The sequence below is a fragment of the Dendronephthya gigantea genome, unplaced genomic scaffold (assembly GCF_004324835.1).
Source record: "Dendronephthya gigantea isolate DGI-Jeju-01 unplaced genomic scaffold, DenGig_1.0 000006F, whole genome shotgun sequence".
NCBI lineage: Eukaryota > Metazoa > Cnidaria > Anthozoa > Malacalcyonacea > Nephtheidae > Dendronephthya > Dendronephthya gigantea.
In genome coordinates this window covers 529,326-549,915 of record NW_021163016.1, presented here as the reverse complement: position 1 = coordinate 549,915, position 20,590 = coordinate 529,326, and the positions used below count along the sequence as shown (strand labels likewise).

General features: G+C 38.6%; 1 protein-coding gene, 1 long non-coding RNA gene and 1 pseudogene across 2 annotated transcripts; 1 reads left to right on the top strand and 2 right to left on the bottom strand.

Annotated features, from left to right (window-relative positions):
- Nucleotides 1-2,029: 2,029 nt before the first annotated feature.
- LOC114516565 lies at nucleotides 2,030-3,492 on the bottom strand (annotated as a pseudogene).
- A 104-nt stretch (nucleotides 3,493-3,596) lies between these two features.
- On the top strand, nucleotides 3,597-12,011 carry LOC114516836. Its single transcript, XR_003686319.1, has 3 exons — nucleotides 3,597-3,653; nucleotides 4,288-4,289; nucleotides 11,967-12,011. It is a non-coding gene; the product is annotated as an uncharacterized LOC114516836 (long non-coding RNA).
- Nucleotides 12,012-15,005: 2,994 nt separating this feature from the next.
- Nucleotides 15,006-15,717, bottom strand: LOC114516893. The gene has a single exon (XM_028536500.1). The coding sequence runs from the start codon at nucleotides 15,665-15,667 to the stop codon at nucleotides 15,113-15,115; it is 555 nt and encodes a 184-aa protein (XP_028392301.1). The 5' UTR covers nucleotides 15,668-15,717; the 3' UTR covers nucleotides 15,006-15,112.
- Nucleotides 15,718-20,590: the final 4,873 nt, after the last annotated feature.

Here is a 20,590-nt window from a genome sequence, read left to right as displayed (position 1 = left end):
GTATCACGAAGTCGTACACATTGTTTCCTTCCCGACAGGAAGTCTCGAATCCATCTTACTACGGGAGGGCGCACATTCAGTTTTTCTAACTCAGCAACTAGGACATTGTGGTCGACTAGGTCAAATCCTTTGCTAAAGTCAGCGAAGAATACCCGAATCGAGCAGCCTCCTCTATCTAAGGTCTTTAAGGCGTTGTGTAGCAAGAGGACTAATGCTTGTGTTGTGGACCGACCTTTTATTGCAAACTGGTATGGATCAATCTGGTCAGTTTAATAAATGCTCTAAGGTGAAACTCTCCATTACTTTAGCTATCTGTGGTGTTAGTGCTATTGGGCGAAGATCATCTTCAATCGACTTCGGTGGCATACATTTGGGTATTGGAGAGATAATTGATGACTTTAGTAGATCAGGTATCGTTCCCTCAACCAGAGTACTATTATAAATGTCAGCTATCACTGATGATAACTCAAAGGCAAAGTCACGAAGTACCCTATTAGGGATTTCGTCGGGACCGACAGATTTGTGCGATTTGACTTTCTTTAAGGTGCGATACACTTTATATGGATCAACAAATAAGTCGGAGTCAATTATACAGTCATCTTGGGTATTCAGCTCATCACCAAGGGGAGTAAAGTCCGCTGTTAAAGTTTTTTGTTTTACGAAATAGTTATTTATGTTCTCAGCCAAATCATTTAATGTAATGGCAGACTCACTCAATAACTGTTCGCACCAGTCGATCTGACTAGACCCAGACCCGAGCTTTTTCACTTCTTTCCACCATTTGGATATATCACGATCTTTGATATTGTGAACCTGATTATGGTAATATGTCTGTTTGCAAGATTTTACCTCAGCTTGGACCTTGTTACGCCAAAATTTAAAAGGGTAGGAATGTTTTCCATACTTTGCGAGAGATGCTTGTCTTTTAGATACAAATCGTTTTAGTTTATTTGACACCCATGGTTTATCACAAGCACGTACGTTTTGTTTTCTTAACGGGAAGTGAATATTGATAGCCCTCATAATGTCTTTATAAAAAATGGTGAATTTATTTTGTGGGCCGACTTCATTGAAGACATTGGTCCAAGACTTGTTACATATCCATCTGCCAAATGCACGCACGTTGCTATCTTTCATTTCTCGCCTATAGACAGTTCTCTTACAATCTTTACGCTTATCCTGCACATTTTTAGGGTTGATAAGTACTGCATAGTGGTCGCTACTACCAATATTTGGGAGTTGTACTGGCTCATTAAATAATTTAGGTTTGTTCACAATACACCAGTCCAATATGTTATTACCTCTTGTTGGTATTTTCACCAGTTGTGTAAGACCATAGGGCCTTGTAAACGAGGACATAGATATATTAGTACTGCAAGGATTAAAATCACCAGTTATAATTATTAGTGCGTCAGGGTACTTGTTAAGGAATGAATCAACGTTTAAGTTAATGTGCTCAATCAATAGATCATTATCCTCTGCATTCGCAGACGGTGGGTGGTAAATTACACCGAATAAAATGGTCGATGTATGACGTGGGAGCCGATACGGTTTAAGATGGATCCACAATGTCTCCAGACCAGGAGGTATGGTTAACACATGTGTCTTGAACTTTTTATTGTAAATATTTGGCATAAATTCGCTTGACTTTTAGAATAAAATGCGAGGTAAACACACAAAAAGTTGTAAGCGCCAGCGCTTATTCTAATCAGCAACACTCGATTGTTCGTTATTGCGCATGCGATAAATCTCCAAGAATCTTGGAGATTCCTTCGAATTTGACCAGGGTCTTCGTTGGCCGTTTTCCTCGCCATGAACACAGAAGACCCTGGGCACGAGGTTGTATTTTACTTAGTAATTCAATAATTCAACCTTTTTACGTCATGTGCAATGAACTGAATACTTAATCATGCAAGCACGGCATGCAAGTTCGATCGCTTTGAAATCATTATAAGATCAACATTACTGAACAAATTTTAACAGTTAAAAACGTCTTTGCGACCGATTAAAAGAATGAAATCCATGAAGTTCAGTTATAAATGTTAACTGTACAGTTTTGAATTTGAAACACCGGACTTGAAGCCGTAAAGTTCTTCGCCTGATTTAGTTGGATCGCTTGTTGCTGTTTGTTGACAATGGTAATTTGATGGTCGTGTTTGGCGGATGAAGCAGAAATACAAGATTCTCTTTGAACCTGATTCTCTTTGTCCTCAAGTATGGTTGAAGCAGCTACCGATTCGCTCTGGCTGATGTAGTTACTCAAAATCGAAGACATAACTTCTTGTTGACTCGAGGATGGCCGGCTGCTGTATGACTCGATCGATGTGTCGGATTTGTGGCCAGTGATTGATTTCATTAAAAGGGTCTCAACGTTCGCGTTTGCTAAAACCGTTACGGATGTGGCCCTAATGGAGTGGTTAGTTAAGGGTGGTTCGATGCCTGCTCTTTTTGTCATGACACAAAACAAATTGCCGAGAGTCCTCTCACCGACAGGGGAATTTGCATACCAGATCAAGTTGTTGACATCAAATTTGTTGGCATTCGCGTCTTTTGGACGCTGGAACAAGCTCTCACAGGCTGGGTTAAGATGCTTCAAATAATTCTTGATTGTTTGGACAGGACAGGTGGAAGAATCTGGTATGCTATAGATTTTGCCGTCGGATTCGTCTTCGGGATCGTATAGACCACCTTGGTGATTTTTTGTTGCCAAAACAGAACCAGCAACTTCGCGATTTACTCATAAAAGTCCTTCCCGTCTGGTGTGGACCTCAAGATCAGCATGTTTGGCTTCAGGAGCCGTTGGTTTTCTCGACCGCTCTTTTCCCAATGTAAAAACTCAAGTAAAACCAAACTGTGCGAAACAGTTGTGCGGGGTCTATTAACGTGTCGGCGGGACCTAATTCACCGGAACGGAAGAGCTGCTGAATTTCTTCTTTTGAAATTGGTTTCTTGTGAACTGTGCCAGCTATTTTCTCCGACTTTCTTAAAACTTTGACAAAGGCATCAAGAACTTCGTTGGCTTCGGCAAAGGTAGGGTCACCAACTATGCTAAACCCTTTTTTAAACTTTTTCTTTAAAAAACCTTTCGATGGCAGCCCTAATAGCTTTCATTGCAAAGCCGTCTTTCTGCTTGGCAGACGTGTAAAACTGCTTTAAGCAATTATTTAATTCTGCTTTTATAGACATCTCTGTTATGAACTTGTCAAATTTTTTAAATTTTTTTTGAGCTCGTGAACCATTCTGGAAATACAGCAAAAGGAAACCGAAAATTTCATTATTAAATGCCCTTTGTTTACAAAAGTTGTATCGTGGTTTTTTGTACGTTTTAATTGCAGAAAAACATAAACAAAACCGTATATTTTGTAAACCTAGTTTTAACCTACCGTCGAATACTTTTATTCCAAAATTTGTCGTTCTTTCAGTGCATTTTGGCGTGCTTTTTTCAAGTAAAACTTTCGCTGTTTCGCTTAAATCCCCAAATCTTTCAGCCATTTTGTTTACTTTTCTCTACTAGACATATATGAGCTAATATCTGTCTAGTAAAGGGAGCCAATCAGATTGCACATTAGCTCATATCTGTCGCTTGTGTATATAATAATACAATATATTATTGTTATGGCGCCACGTGTTCTGCTTCAAATACTGGTTATCTAGTATCTACGGTAGGTTAACGTTACTACAATGTTGTTTCTTCGTAGCGCAAGAATGTAGAAACACCGCAATACAACTTTTTCATGTTTAATCCCAACACTAACTTCGTTTAGTAAACACTCAAAAGGAAGTTGAGTCCGATGTCGATTGTCGAATCGGCATTTCTCTCGAAAACACGCAATGTCAGTTCCTAACTTTCGATGTGCGTCACATAATTAGCTCAAGCTATTAAATATTTAAGGATTAATGCACTCTGTGAGTGCATGCATCATCGGGTTTTACATGCACGAGTTCACAAACAAGAAACGAGAAGTTCAATAGTTTAGTATTTTTTCTGTGTGGATTCATCTATAATTACATTAATTTCTTCTTAACTAAATTCGGCAAATTTTTTGTTTGTTGCCGCCATTTTGATCGTGCAATAAATCCTATAACGGCCACTGAGCTATATAATAATTCCTGGAGGACCGGCTCCTAATGTTTTTTTCTCAAAAAGTGAAGCAAGAAACATGGCGGAATTTTCGTGCTGACGCCAGATATGGTCCCACTGGGCAATGGTAATGACCACTGACACGGCTCAATATTGAGCCCGCTCCAACATTCATTCCCCCCTGCATATTTTTTGGAAACACTTAGCGGTAAATTGTTTTCGTTATGAATTTTTATTTTTCGACCTTTTTTCTACTATTTGTTAATTTCATTTTAAGATCTACACAACTGACACGTACTTGTTGTGCTTTAAATGTGGCATACGATTACTAAAAGCTGAGAATTTTTAGTAAATAATGGTGATATTTGAAAACATTGGCGAACTAAAATCTCGAAAGAATTTGAATATGAACTTTTCATATCATATTTTAAGAAAACGGAAATTATTTACGTTTTATATGTATGCTTGGTTGGCTTAAGTTGTATCACATATTCACCATTTATGATATGAGACAGAGTATTAACTATAAACTACAGTTTGACTTTGTATGTGAGAATCAGTTCATTGTCATTGTGCTCAGACTCTAGTCTTTCACTAGCTGGTTGAAAATCTCATGCTATATCATAGTGCTATATATGTGGAAAAAAAATTATAATCAAAATCACTTAGCCAAAGGGCAGCTGATTTGAACAGGTCCAAGATTGCCAAACTACCTGAATAAGCTGATCAAAAAACACAGGAATATTTTCCCCATTTGTCCTTTATATTTACCTTGGCTTTTTGCCAGCTTTTAAAACAACTGACCAGTCTAGCAGTAAGCTTTGACAGTATGAAAATGAAAAATCAAATTATAAAGCATAAAAAACTGAGCAGATGTATGTAAGTTCAACTATGTTTCACATTAATTAGTGACCAAGGATCACCAAGCAGATTTTGCATCTTTTGTGATTTAATTTTAATAGTTTGAATCCTGGGTTTGCATGAAAATGGTGATAACTCAGAGCTTTGTTTTATATTTTAACAATAGGTATGCTGGTAGAGGATTTTTGGGAACAACACTATTACTTTTGACCTAAGCAATTAGTAAGTGGACTGCATCTGCTTTTGAAATGTTAGAAATTGAGAAAGAACTGAATAAAAATAGTGATATATTAACATTACTTTGCATTATTATAGACCATATAGGGTCTATCATAGTCATAATTGGTAATTTTGTATTGTGTGCAGTTTTTGCCAAGATGGAAAGTAGGCAAAAATTTATTTTCCCACAATTGACATATAAATCAGGCATTCTTCTACTGATTGACTCAGTTAAAACAGTCTCATACTCTCAAAGAATAGCAGTTTATAACACCTCTTTTGGATATGTCTAAATTAATAAACAACTATTCAGCTTGATGGCATAGATACAGATGGATACAAAGTTTAATAATAATAAAATGATATTAAACAATGCCCAGGCAAGTGCAAGGATCTGGCAAATAAATTTAAAATATATAATTTAGGACAAGAAATCCAAAGGATTGCAAAAACAACTCTACTTATAAATTCCATATGAGAAACAATTTATGCGGATAAAACTATAAGCGTAAATCTCAATTCACTTTCTATGAGAGCTGTCAAAAATGCCCTCGATGAAACTTCAGAAGTAAATGTTTTCGAATGAATTTCTCTTTCGTAAAGAGTCGATTGGTATAATAATAATAATATTTAATAATAACAAAGAAATACAAAATTTTGATACATAAATCCTCAAGAATACGTGATAACTTCTCTCACTTGTAGCATCGTCGCCATGCTTTCCTTCAACGATAACAATGTCAATGTCACGTGACTAAACAATCTAGTATAACTCTTAATTCATATAGTTCAGAGTCTAAGTTAACTTGAATTTAACATGAAGTATAGCACACTCTCCCCGTTGATCACTGTGCAAGTGATCAACTGATGTACTGGTTATAGCTGTTCGTTCCTAATTAGTTCTCTTCGTCTTTCAGTAGCTTTGATCGCTGCCGCACGCCGACATCTCTGAGTAACAGGTTCCTCAGTTAACTGAGGTTTGACCGTAGTGTCCGCTTTCTGCTGAGTTTCTTCATCATTCTGATTACTAATTTCGATTGGATATAACTTCTGTAGAGGACGTCGAATCGTTGTTGGTTTCTTACCGCGTTCTGCAACTCTCACCCTAGCTCCGCGAACTTGGCCATCCTTTCCACGAACTAGATTCATGACTCTGCCGACTCGCCAAAGTCCTCGAGAACGGTTTTCGTCATGAACAACTACTATATCGTTTATCCTGATTGATTCTTTGCTTGATTGTGCAGAATTTCTGTCTCTATGCGCCTCTCTCAGTTCCAATAAATACTCGCTTTTCCATCTTCCCCAGAAATGGTCTAATAAAACAGCCAAGTGCCTTTGTCGCCTCGTAATATCTGTTGACGATGGTTCCCAGTCTTTATCTTCATCTCCTTCTGGTGTTGGTAAGGACAAGAGTCTGCGACCGTACATGAGATGTGATGGAGTGACAGGTTCTTCACAATCTTCTGTTGATGTGTATGTTAGTGGTCTGGAGTTTAGAATAGATTCAATTTCGACAAGTTCCGTAAGTAGCTCTTCGTACGTTAGTCGTGCATTCCCCAGTGTCTTACGAAGACATCTCTTTACCGATTTTATCATTCTCTCATAAAATCCACCCCACCAAGGGGCCTTTTCGAGTATAAACGACCACTTAATCTTTGATGAGGTAAAATGATTGATTATTCTTGGGCATTCGAACAAGGCTGAAAGATTACGCGAGGCTGACTTAAAGGTTTTCGCATTATCCGAGATCATCAGGGAGGGTACTCCTCTTCGCGCGCAGAATCTTCGAAAGTTTCTCAAAAACGCTTCGGTTGACATGTCAGGGACAAGGTCGAGATGTACTGCTCGAGTTACACAGCATGTGTACAGTGAAATCCATACCTTGGAATCAGGGTTCTTCACATATAGTGGTCCAGCGAAATCTACGCCTGTGTTTGCAAACGGGAAGTCTTCCTTCACGCGACAGTCTGGCAATGGAGGGGGTGGTGGTACACGGTAGGGTTCTCCTTCGTGTCTTCTGCAAATGACGCATTTGTGGATGATATTTCTCATAAATTGTCGGCCTCTTACTATCCAGAATCGTGCCCGTAACTCTGTCAATGTTCCTTTAACGCCGCAGTGCTTGACTCTTTCGTGGCAATGTTTTACAATGAGAAGTGTTAGATGATGTCTTGGATCAAGTAAGATAGGGTGTTTCGCCGATTCCATGATGCTAGCATTTTCCAGTCGTCCACCGCATCTGATAATCCCCTGCTTGTCAGTAAACGTCCCGAATTGCCGCTTCCATTCACTGTATTTCGGATGTCCGGTAAGTGAAACTTGCATTTCCTTTAACCAGAGTACTTCAGCTTGATCTATTTCTTCTGTCTAGGAGCTGTTCGACTGTTCGCAGGATTGAGCATTTCCGATTTTCGCCTTGATCTTTAACCTTCGCACGAATCTAAGGACATACATTGTTATTCTTAAAAGTCGATGATAGTTTGAGAAGTTCTCAATGGTTAATAAGTCCTTTAAATTTCTCTTTGTTACTTCAGTCAACAGTGCCGTCTGCACATTGCGTGATGTCTTCTTTATCTCTCGTAAACATTCCTCTGGGGGCAAATCTGAATCATCCACCAATTCGTTATTGGGATTCAATTGTTCTGACAGCCATTTGGGTCCACTGCGCCAGTGTTCACACTCTCCAAGTTCTGAAAACTTAATGCTTCGAGTGGGGATGTCTGCTGGATTGTCTAGGCCTGGGCAGTGTCTCCATGATGATGACGGGATGAGGCTTCGCACTTCGTTGACTCTCAGCTGAACAAACTGCTTCCACTCTTTAGTTTCTCCCCTTATCCAGTACAAGGCAACTAACGAATCTGTCCAGCATATGACGTTTTCATCAAGTTCCAAGACAGGCTTGAGTGCGTCAAGGGTAGTTTTCATAAGTCGTGCGAGAATAACAGCAGACAAGAGTTCTAATCTTGGGATCGTTTGTTTTTGACTTGGTGCGACTCTCGTTTTTGCTGTGACGAATGCTGCGTATCTTCGTGTTGTTGTTGTAACGACAAGATATATCACTGCTGCATATGCTGAAATCGAGGCATCACAGAATCCGTGAAGCTGGCGGGCTACGACTTTCTCCTTAACATGAACAAAGTAACATCTAGGTAGTGTTATTGGTTTCGTTTTCCCCAGATCATCAACGAGCTTCAACCACTTTAATCTCAGCTCCCCTGTTAAAGGTATGTCCCATTCAAGTCCATCGTCACACAAGGACTGAAATAATAGCTTCATTTGAATGATGATAGGTGACATAAATCCAAGAGGATCATAGAACTTTGATGCAATGCTGATAATGTTCCTCTTCGTTGGCACGCATTCCTTTGCTGCCTGAGCGATTGGTGCCAAATCGAACACGAAACAATCTTGTTCGTAGTTCCATTTAACTCCTAAGATCTTTTGTTCACATTTCTTGACTGGTTCGGACAAGTTGCCAGTCGTTCCTTTAGTATAAGACTCGTCATGTTCCATCGTCAATATTTGGTTTGATCTCGATTCATCTTGTTTAATCTCTTCGACCAATGAATTGGTATCCTGTTCGTTGTGGTGGTCTGCAGTCAAGTGAGCTTCGTTCTCGTTTATTCGAGTCATTAAAGTAGGCGAATTTGAGTAGAACTTTCTCAAGTTAAAGCCTCCTTCTGCAAGTCGAAGCTTCGATTTCTTGTAAAGTAGGAATGCTTCATCATCGCTTTTTTCGCCTGCGTTTAAATCATCAACGTAAATGGATTCCAAGAATTTTTTCACAAATTCTGGGTCGCTGCTTCGATACTGTTCCATATGATGCTTCACCGTGGCATTTAGGAGGAACGGGCTTGAGGAAACTCCAAATACCACCCTCGTAAACCGCAAAGTTATAATCTGTGGGTTGGGATTATCGATGTCATCTACCCATAAGAAACGTAGAACGTCTCGATCAGGTTCCTGAATCAGCAGCATGAGGAAAGCCTTTTCAATGTCTCCAACAAGAGCGACCTTGTGACAACGGAACCGGAGAAGGATATCAAGTATATTCTGTGCTAATGCAGGGCCAGTATATAGACAATCGTTCAAAGATGGACCGTTGTCCTTTGCGGAGGCATCATATACAATCCTCATTTTTGTTGTGGACTTGTCTCGTCGGATCACTGCATGGTGCGGAAGGTAGTGAACCTTACCAATTTCTCCCGTGTTGTGTTCATCGACCACTTCTACTATTCCCTTCTTTCGTTGCTCTGCTATGACATTGTTATACTCTTGCAGTATCTCTGGATCCTTTCGTAATCGTGTTAGCAAATGTTTCAAACGTTTTTCACTTAATTGGTAGTTGTCAGGAAGAACAGGATGGGTTTCCTTCCATGGTAATTCTACTTCGTACCGCTTATCTCTCAACTTGATCGACTGTGTGAACCTTTCATAAACGGATTCCTCGTTTGGGAATACGCCCAATGATTCTAGTTCCCAGAATCTTCTTAATTCTTGCGTCACGTCTGTTGGGTCGGAGGTTGATGGTTGTGTTGCACATTTTAAGACATGTGCGTCCACCAAGTTAACAATGCTTGTTTCCTCGTTCGTAGAATCTGTTACAGGACCAGATAGCACCCAGCCAACCTTTGTTTCCATTGCATTAGGTCCAGAATCTCCCCGTCTGACTGCTCCAGTTACCAAATTCCAATATTGATCAGATCCCACCAAAATATCGACTTCTAGTTCCTCATCACTTGTGTTCAAATCAGCAAGATTAAGTCCTTCAAGATGAGGATAAATTTTCTTCGCTGCTTCCGTTGTTTGGTGACTGAGGGGTTGACAGATTGTTGGTACCACAAATGCTGTGATGGGAATGTCTGGATAGTTAGGTTCTGTCTGAATGTTGAACTGTACATATTCACAGGTTTGTAGTTGTTCCACTTCGCCTCCAAATGTCTTTATCATAAGATTCTCTGTTCCTTCTGTATTGAGATTTAATCGATTCTTCACTCGGGTCGTCACATAAGAACGTTGACTCCCACTATCTAGTATAAGTCGGGCATTTACACTGCTGTCTGGAGTTCCCGGTTTGTTTATGTTGACCTTTGCTGTCTGCAACAAGATCGATGTTCGCGTACCGACATACATTGCTTGACTTGTAGTAGCTTGCTGCTGTTGTTGCTGGTGATTTCTCTCTCTGTTTGGTTGGACAGAAACGATCTTGTTATCATTTCCGGTTGGTTGAGAACTGGGTTTCTCATCTCTTAGTTCTGGTTCTTGTGTGGGCTGTTGTGGGCCTTGAGCTTGTTGTTGGAGCTGGTTTTGTGTTTGGTTAAACACTGGGTTTGGAGGAGGGGGTTGACCCATGCACAGACTAGCATGATGTCGTCTTCCACACTTAAAGCATTTGTTGTTTGACTGACACTCTCTACTGATATGGTTTTTCTTCAAACATACAAAACACCGTCCACTTCGTTTCAGAATATCCTTTCTTGCAACCACACTAGTCACGGTCTTGCAGTTTGCTGATAAATGCTTGCCTTGACAATAAGAGCAGGTAGTATCATGATGTCCAAACAGAAGAGCAGCACCAGATGCTGGCCGATATCGTTGGTTACTTTGCTTTGATGCTGGTGGGCCTTGTGAATTTGCCCTTTCTCTGGCTTCTAATTCCTTTCGAAGGAGTGTCAAAAGTTTATCCAAGGACCATTCATCTTCTTCCATCTTCTTTGTTACAGTAATACGCAATCCTGGTGGCAGCCTTTGCATCAACATTGAAATCATTAAATCACCATACGACTCTGTCTTAACTCCCAAAGACTTAAGACCTCTGACATGCGACTCAATCTTATCATAAAGTCGTATGTAACGGGTTACCTCGAACGTTACCTTTGGAGTCATTATATAAACGTTACCGTGTGCACATAGTCTTAATAGAGAGGTTAAGATACCCCGGTTCCGGTGTACGGGTACGGGTGAATTACACGTACCCGTTACCGGTAAGACGGGTACGGTTTGCAACTTAAGAATTTTCTTAAATTCCGGGTAAGAACAACACCGGGTAAGAACTGACTATAAAAGTAAATATGTGTTATACATTTCCATTGTAAGTCCTACTTAACTTTTATATAACTATAGTATTTCGTGTGTTTGTTTTGAAAATCAAAAATATCAAGATGGCGTTCATAAATTATGTTTGCAAACCATTTTTGAGAAGCCTGAACAATATGGACACCATATTAATACGTAAAATGTATTTTAAACGTGTTAAAGACACTCATCCCCTTTCTCCATTTGTCTTTTATTAAAAAAACTTTGGCCACTTTGTCTTTGTAGTTACCCGTTCGTTGTTTACGTGTAGACCGTCGTTTACAACGGAAAAACGGGTAGATATTACGGGTAAATATGCTGACATCAGCGAAAAATGGAAAACAAAATGGCGCTACCCGTACCCGTACACCGGAACCGGGGTATCTTAACCTCTCTAATGAAAACTTCTGTGCGTTGATAAGGACAGGCGTGATCGAAAGAGGCGAGATCTTTTACTGGCGAAACGCCATAATTTGTGAAAACCGATAATAACACATGAGCGTTTATTTAATTTTATTATACAATAGGCAGTGTTTTATTGACGAATCCGCCATTTTAAAGCGATAATAACACATGTGCAATCATTCATGATAATAACACAATGCGATTATCGTGTTTGATCCACCGATCTGGGGGATACGCTCACTCGTTCGATATCATTCTCAACACTCGAAATAAATTCCATATTTCCGCGCATCTGTGTATTATCCTCTATTTAATTTTTCTGCAGGAATTCTACACGGTCATTCGATTACTGCTTCAGCGCAAACAGACAATGTGTTCTATGTTCTGGGGACTGATGGTATTTACGTAATAGATCCAGTGGCGAAAAGTGTTGTTGCCAATATAACAGACAAAACAGCACCAGGCTTGTGTACCAAGAGAAGCGGTTCAAGGTTGGTTTGTCCAGTTCTTACGACACACAATAAAGAGGGGGTGGGGCTGCCCATGAAGAAAAGGTTTCCAAAATTGGCTCATGAGCTTTCAATGCGAAATGATGCGTTCGCATGTGCTTTGAAAAATTACAGGGAATTCGGGGTTATTGAGCAGTCCAATTGAATAAAGCAGATATAAGCAATCCAAGGGCATGTCACACTGTGACCATGTGAATCAAGTATGGTGTAAACGAGGTCTAATCTTAATTACATCTACGTCACCGTGACGTCAACAGAGGTGGTGAGCTTATGGTAATAATGTGATAAGTCACACAACAATCAGTTTGCCCTAAAGTGTGGTGTTTAGTTGGCTAAAAGAAAAAGAGCTTGTGTTTTAATTGCACAGGGCAAAAATTGATTTTTGTTTGAAACAGTTTGTAAACTAATAGCGCTCTTTCATTAGTGACAATTGCTCGTTTGTTCTGGCTTGCGCTGTTCATGAGACAGTTTTTGTCGCGGATAGAAGTGGACGTGCTGTGCATTTGATCGACATCAAAACATACAAGAAGATTAAAACCATTCAGACAGATTCTTCACCATTCGAGATGTTGTGTATGCCGTGGCGCAAAGAAGTCTGGGTATCACTTTCTTCTGGAGGGTTGACGTCATCCACCCTGAACGTCGTACTAGCACCAATGTTGCGCACGCTCAGCTCCCTAACGTTGAGTGTATATTTGTATACTACGTGTATATGTGAATATTACGTTTTACTATATTTTTACACAACACCTCCTTAAATCTTATGAAACTTTCATTAGATGATAGAGACAGGATACTTGCCGACCAAAACATGCTCAAAGGAAAGACGGGCTTCGTCACAACTCTTAAAGATTCCGGCATCCATGAACTGAACTTGGAAACGAAGGACTACACACGCTTTCGTAACTCCTCAAGGTATGGCTGCACTGGAACGTACGGACAGAGCATTGTGTATAACTCTTACAACAAACAAGTGTACGTGCGTTCTAAAATCAAGAAAATGCAACACTCGCACTAGACTCACTCAGTGGCGCAACAAAAAAATAGTTGATTTCCGGCTATCCGTTTGTTTCTCCTAACGGTCGATATGTTATGATAACTGATGCCATCAATCGAATAGATATTTTAACCGTGAATAAAACAGGATTTAATGCCAGTCACACGAAATTTGCAATCCCCGGTGCAGTTTCTAACCCAGTTTTTTACCCCAAAGGTAACTCATCAGTTAGTTACTACGTATTTTTTTCTCTTGATCACGCGGACAAAATGATGGTCGTTGACTTGGATTTGGCGAACAATGGCAACATATCCGCTGTGAAATATATCGAGGGCGCCAACTCCTTCTTCGGAAGATTTTACAACCTGTTTATCAACGATAAATGGATCATTTACGTAGTAGACGCTGACAACACAGTGGTTATTATTAATGCAGAATCCCAAAAGATTCATGGGAAGATTAAAGGGGTGAACGGAGGACATTGGGCAGTCTGGGTTTCTAGTCCCAGCGCCAGCGCGACTTCGAAGCCCACCATGACCACTACCAATGGAAATTCTGGTATAGGTCGCCCTAGCTGTTTCACTTTTCTTGTCTTTTTGCATGTTTTTATACAGTTGTGAAATAACTTCGACAAACGTTTATAGAATTTAAAATACACATAATATCACTAATAAAAGACATCCTTGGGTATTTTTCTCAATAAAACATGTATTTCAAAGCAATATAATTATACAGACTGAGACAAACGGACTAATAACATTTGAGACGCATTACAGCCAGCTTAATACCATTAGTTCTAAAGCGGTAAAAGATACCGGGGTGTTCAAAAATTGAATAAATTTATGTTGCTGGTTATAAAAACCTTACTTAGTTCATGTTGCTTTTTATTTCGCTGGTATTTTCTAAGCCTTTGGCATGTTTAACTCCTGTTGATGGGGCTGTTCACATTTGCCAACAACAGAATGTTCGGTTGAATTCTACAAGCAGGTTTGCAGCAAAGCTAAATTGATTTTATCTTTGTTTCGCGCGAGTTCTGAAGGCACAAAAAGTTGCGTCAGGACATGGCAATCAGACAGTCCCTCCAGTATATTCGCAGAAGTCTGCAATGAATAACTTGATGATGTAATCTACTTTTTATGCTTGGAATAAAGCAAAGAACTCTAAAACAACTGGAGCGACAACTCCAATGACACGTTAAGTTTTTGAATTAATTCCTATATATAACGTCTTGCAGTAAATCTGTTGAGGAAGCGAAGCTGACCTTGAATTTTGATCTCAAGTTGCAAAAACACTTCGAGTGCACTTCGAATAGACAAATTATTTAAATATACGTGGGGCATATTCTAATATTTTTCCTTCACATCCGAAAACTGAATATCTTGCGAAAAGTATCAGTTTCCATGGGCTGAAAAAAATGTAGCACATTGTCACTGACGATACACTAGACATACTGTAAAGGTTATAAAGTATACCCGCTATGGGAATAAATTATTTTAATTATGCAAAATTTATCAAAAACATGTGTATACAGATGCTTTCATCCGTATTTAATATACTGCGAATATCTGCAGTTGACCAGCAACTTCTTCTTGTGACTCTAATCTACCAACGGTGTTGTTTTCAAATGTTAATAAATATCAAATACGAGTTGTAAAAATTTTGACTAACTCTAAATACTACTGCACTGATTAAGAGTATATATATGTTATTCCCCATCGACTTGGTCGAGCAAATTATGAACTAAGGGACGAAATTTAAATACTTTTACATACGTCGAACTATATTAGCTTATTAATGAACGTTTTTAGAATATTAGAGAAGACTCCGTTAAATTGTACATAAACATTGTAAACTACCATTAAAAGCACTGTTCTGAGACTATCAATTACGTAATAATATTATTTACAAATTTAAAATTCATCCTTCCTTCGAATTTAAGGTCCATCCTTAAAAACGTTTTGAAAGTTACTCAATGTTTTCCAAAGTCACGATCATGTCGATGATTTCTTCACACGACTTTTTCTCTATTTCAGCGACGTAACTACCTTCTTTTATCAGTTTCCTTGCCATCTCAACAGTAACGTCCGGATGTGCAAGATTGAATCTGATTTGTTTGAGCAACCACAAAGCATGTTTATGCCTTTTTTCATTCCACTTTAGCTTTCGTTTTAACTCTTCCCACTTTCTTTTCCCTTCTTCTTTCTCTTCGAGGCTTAGATCTTCACTTTCTAGAAGATGTTTCATTGATTTGAGATAAGCAGTGCTTCCCTTTTTTTGATTTGGCAAGACGTAATCCCAAATCTTCTCCTCGAGTTCCCATGCGATCTGCCCAAGTTGTAGCCTCTTCTTGGCCTCCAACAATTCACGAAGACTCTTCATCTCATCATCCAGATCTTGATTTTTCTTATTGACTGACTCAACCATCTCCCTTAATTCTTTATTATCGTTCTCCACTATTTCCATCCTTTCTAACAATATGGCGATATCTTGTCGTAGCTTATCATTCTCTGCTGTTACCATTTTTAGACGTTCATTTAGTTGATTTCGAATCGCATTCGGGCAAGTTTCTTTCTCTATCTTTGCTATTTCTTCCCGAAGATACTCGATCTCGCTGCCCAATTTATTTATATCCGCGGCTATTTCTTCGACCTTCTTTTCAAGGTTATCAGGCTGCAGTAAATCTGTTTTTTCATTTATACCTTCTGCAGCCTGAGCAAAAACAGAAGATGTTTTTTCTTTATTTTCTGGCTTCTCTTGTTCAGCTTTATCTGCCGTGTGTGCAATTTCCTGGTGTTCCTGCGCAAAAGTTGTTTTTGCCTTTTTCCCCAGCCTTTTTCGAGGGGTCGAATCGTCTATTGGTATTTGAAAAGGTACATGCTGATTGGGACGCTTCGTGCTAGAAGTCTGAAAAAAGAGATTGGATTTGTTAGTTTCAGTGGATAGGGAAATAGCTTGGATTATATATTTTCCTTTAAATAATACAAAGTTCAAGTTCTCAGTATTACATTAAAATGTTATCTAAAAATATGTACGGAAAAACACGTACTACATGTAATTTGCAATCGAGAGGAAATCTTGCTATAATTCAGGGAAAATTACAATGCAAAATTGCTTCACGCTGATTGGGAGAATTTGTGTCTTTGCACAGCAACAGTCCATTCAGCTGAAAAGGAACGGCTTCTTTCGAAATAAATAAACTGAATGTACTGCCAAACATCCAGGTTGTATAAGCTTCAAGCGAAGGTGGACGTGAGGAAAACATCGCGAATATTCACTGTTGACACGAGTCTACAGTACAAAGGGCGGTGAAATTACAGGTACAATAATTATAAGAAGACACTTATATCAGCCGTAGAGTAATGGAAATACTATCATAGTGAAATATCATTATGAATGTGTAAAATTTGGAATTAGTATCACTCCCAAACTAAAGTTAATCCCACATTTTAGTCGTCTCCATGAAACCTATACACATTTGAATAATTAAAGATTTTTGAATGAAATTTTGTAATAAAACCAACATTCCGTCCCATCTCCCTTACGCCGATCCTCTCAAAAGTAGCGATAGATGGATCGGGAGCCTCGGGGAGAGTCGCGCCTAGACATCTTGAACATGCACTACAATTAACTGGATAACAGATTTCCTGAGTTAAATTTAGAGAAGTCTGCTTTTCAGAATGGGGAAAAATGTTCCTGTTGGTGTTCCACAGGTCTTGGTCCTTGGCTTTTTGTTCGATCTAAATACAACCATGCAGTGTTGACGATCATTTAAATTTGTAGACGATGTTATGTTACAATATCAGAATCTCTGCCGAAAATCGCCCCAAGTAACCATCCAGAACGCTGTCACGGATATTCAGGAGTCGTCTGAGGCAAATCACCTCTGACTTAAGGCTTAAGCCCCTGTTACACGGCTGCACAACGAATTCATCCTTTCGAGCATTTCCAAACACGATGAATTTATCCGCGATGTTTTTGGCTCTTTCAATCATGCTGCATTTGTGCCGTAGTTTAATCGTTTATAGTGGTATAAGCCAAGATGAGTGAAGAAAGTTGTTATCCCCCGAGAGCTTCGGTGAGCGCGATAGACACAGCTTCTAGACTTGGTATATGGGCTGGCTATATATAGTTCTCTAAATAGCTGTATTTGCTACCCGCATATCCGCGCACAATCGAATGTTACCCGGGAAACCCGATCCATTAAAACTTTCGCAGGAGGCGTTTTAACTGCCTGTAAATTGTGGCTATCAAAAAGTTCTTCAATGTCAGCTGCTTACTTGTGTCTTGCTAATTTGTGGCTTGCCATTTTGAGCCGGCCTAACTGATAAACAAGATTATTAATTCACACGATTCGTTTCTGCCGTGTGCAAGCTTCAAATCTTTTGTGCGAGACATATTTTGTTTAGTATTTATAAATCTTTTTTCTCATCAAGTTTGAAGCCTCGGCTAAGTCCTACCAATTTCCGCGGTGTCGGAATTACGACTAATTGTATTGTGTTCAAGTCCCTAATAACGTAGACAAAATGACTAAAAAACAATTTTGTTATGCGTAAAGTTTCCACTCATTAAGAATGAGCGAGCTGTTTGAATACAGGGAATAACTCTTCATGAATCCCAAACCGTTTACTCGAGTGTTAGGATTTGGCGCCTCAGAATATAGTTGTTCTTAGATAAAGACTAAGTCTAAAGGCTGAGTATACATAGGCACTTCCAGTATTATAAATTTCCATCTATACACTTCCTTTCGTATTCTGTTATTAACTATTTTCAAGGCAACTTTTTGGGTTGTATAATATTTTGTAGGAATGAAAACAGAAGAGCGTATAATTGTAAGTATATGAACGGCAGGCCGGATCATTTGTTGTAGCGAAGTAGCAAATCAAATTTCATCCTATATATTGATCTTGAAATTTATATTTCAACGTTTGGAAAATCCCGAAGATAATACAGATTAAAATTTGAATACAATAAACAAATATGAAAGTTTTAGGAAAAATTAAGTAGCAAATCGTTGTCATAATTTTCAAACAGAAGCTACTGCATAACCACATACTATAGTATTTGTCTCTATTGGAAACTAAGAAGCACTTAAACAGAAATGATGAGTACTTACCATTGTTGAATTCCAAGTTGTGAAAGGGGCTGTTCCGGAAAAAATGTGCAGATAAATATTCGTTAAACTTTACGGGGAAATGAGGACTGTTACAGACAGTGAAATAGTCTTTTCCAATGTCTGTGGGCCAATTCGCAATTGATATATGCATATATGCAGTCAACATGCACATGCGACGTCATGGTGACACCGTAGCTATGTAATATTAATATTATTATTATCATTAAAATTGACTCTTGCACATAAATTTCCAATCTTTGAATTAATAATAGCTGATGATCCACCAGATCAAAAGTTTTTCGTAGATCTTAATTTATCACTCCAGCTAAATCACGAGCAACTAAATCCATATGCTGGCAGTCTGACATATGTGGAAAGCACGAAAACCAGATTTATAGTTTCAGTGGACAAACAATCCAAAATTTGCAGTGCTTGAAACGTACGTTTACGTATACTTCATACTTAACGAAAGTGTAGCAGGGGCATACAAAGGCAGGTGTAACCAAGGAGAAAAAATAGAATAGTGAATAAATAGAAGTACTGGACGATGTTGAACAAATACTGCTGTACCGAAGGCAGAGGCAAAAAATGGATTTCGGTTCAACCATTAGATAAATAACGATGCTTTGAAAAAATACCTGAGTTAAATAGCAGTATCACGCCACAAAGATATATTAAAATCCTAAATATATTAATATATATTTTGTTCATCATAACATTAGTAACGTTGCGAAAACTTGTCTTGGAAGTTTACTTTTCATTATGTGCTATATGTATGTTATGTTGTACAAAGTATTGCGATAGACATATCAGACAGCTATCATATATATCAACAGAGACAAATTAGTAACATAGCATGGTGGCAGTGGAAGTTAAAATCGACGAAGTAGCCCGTATGTTACAGTCTCATCAAGTTCAATTAAAAGATATCATTATGGTTCATTATTGAAATATTTATAGACGCAACGAACGTGTGGCTCTACATAAATGAGAATACAGCTTCCCGCCTAAACCGTTTCTGTTTTGAGTGCCCAATCGTTACATAGCTGATTTGAGAAAAAGGGATGTCAAATTTACCAAATTTCTGAACGAACATCAATCCTATCACGCCTTCTCAACCAATCCAAATCCAAGACCTTACAACTTTCAAAACAGATCTCATACAACTTTCAACTTCGCATTCATCCTTGACTCACATGACTTTTTGGACCAGGAACTGGTCCCTAACCGCTGCTAATCTTCTTCTTCTTCTTCTTCTTGTTAGGGGGCGACGCTCTTTAAAAAAACCCTAAGGCTCTATCATTACTTGTTTGATCGAAATGAAACTTGGCACAATTATTCTAAGCAATATTCCGCATCAATTGACGGAGTTCGAATTTTTACTTTTGACCTTTGAAGCAAGTTACAAGCAATTCTTGATATATTTGCAGCAAATAATATATACATATCATTAATATTCAGCCTATATATAAGTTAACCGGGAAACGATTAGAAATACATTGTCCTCTCCATTGTTATAAATACAATGCAGTTCAGAAATTAAACTCGGTTACGCAGTTCCTGGTCCTTATAGTACGATCGTACTTGTTTCGCCAATGAGTGCCAGATCCCTGTTAAGGATCTGCATCTATCTGTCCAATGCATCAGGCTGCATTGATTGATTATACAATTTACGTCTTTGACTGACAAACTATGTCTTTTCTTTATAGACTCAGCTTTGTGCCGGTGAGGTATAATTATTATTCAAATAAAAATTGGGAAATGGGGAAATCTTAAGTTTGGGGAAAATACCCTGACTGCAAAGGTCTATAACTGGTACATTTTACTGACTCTCATAATAATCTTTTTATTTCTTGTTCGACTCCATTTTTTCCTATTGACTTGCAAATTTTTGCTAGCAAAATTAGATGACAGTCAGGGTACGAGTCAAGTAAATACCATGCCCCGGGTAAAACACCCGTGATACGAGCTGTCCGAGACTTGGTATCCGCTGAAATATAGGCTACAGTGGTCATGCGGTATGAAACAAGTTCGTGATTGGACAAGTTTGTTGTGAGGTATAATATTAGTCGAAAACAGTATTGTTGTCAACTTTGTTGAAATTGGATATTGTATTGTATGTATTCGTTTAATGCACCTCAAATTTTGATTCCTTTTCATTCAATTACTTTTGGCCGGCAAGTGCCCGATAATAATTATGGCATTTCAAAAAAAATCAACAATATAAACTCCAAAAATTCCCACAACAACCGATTCGTTTGAGATTTCTTGGATTTTAATCAAGGTCCAGAAAAAAGTATTCAAGTGCCTCAGTTAACGGTGGATGACTC

Excerpts from the sequence above, each read along its gene's own strand:
- LOC114516893 (XM_028536500.1), bottom strand. The coding sequence starts at position 15,667 with ATGGTAACAGCAGAGAATGATAAGCTACGACAAGATATCGCCATATTG.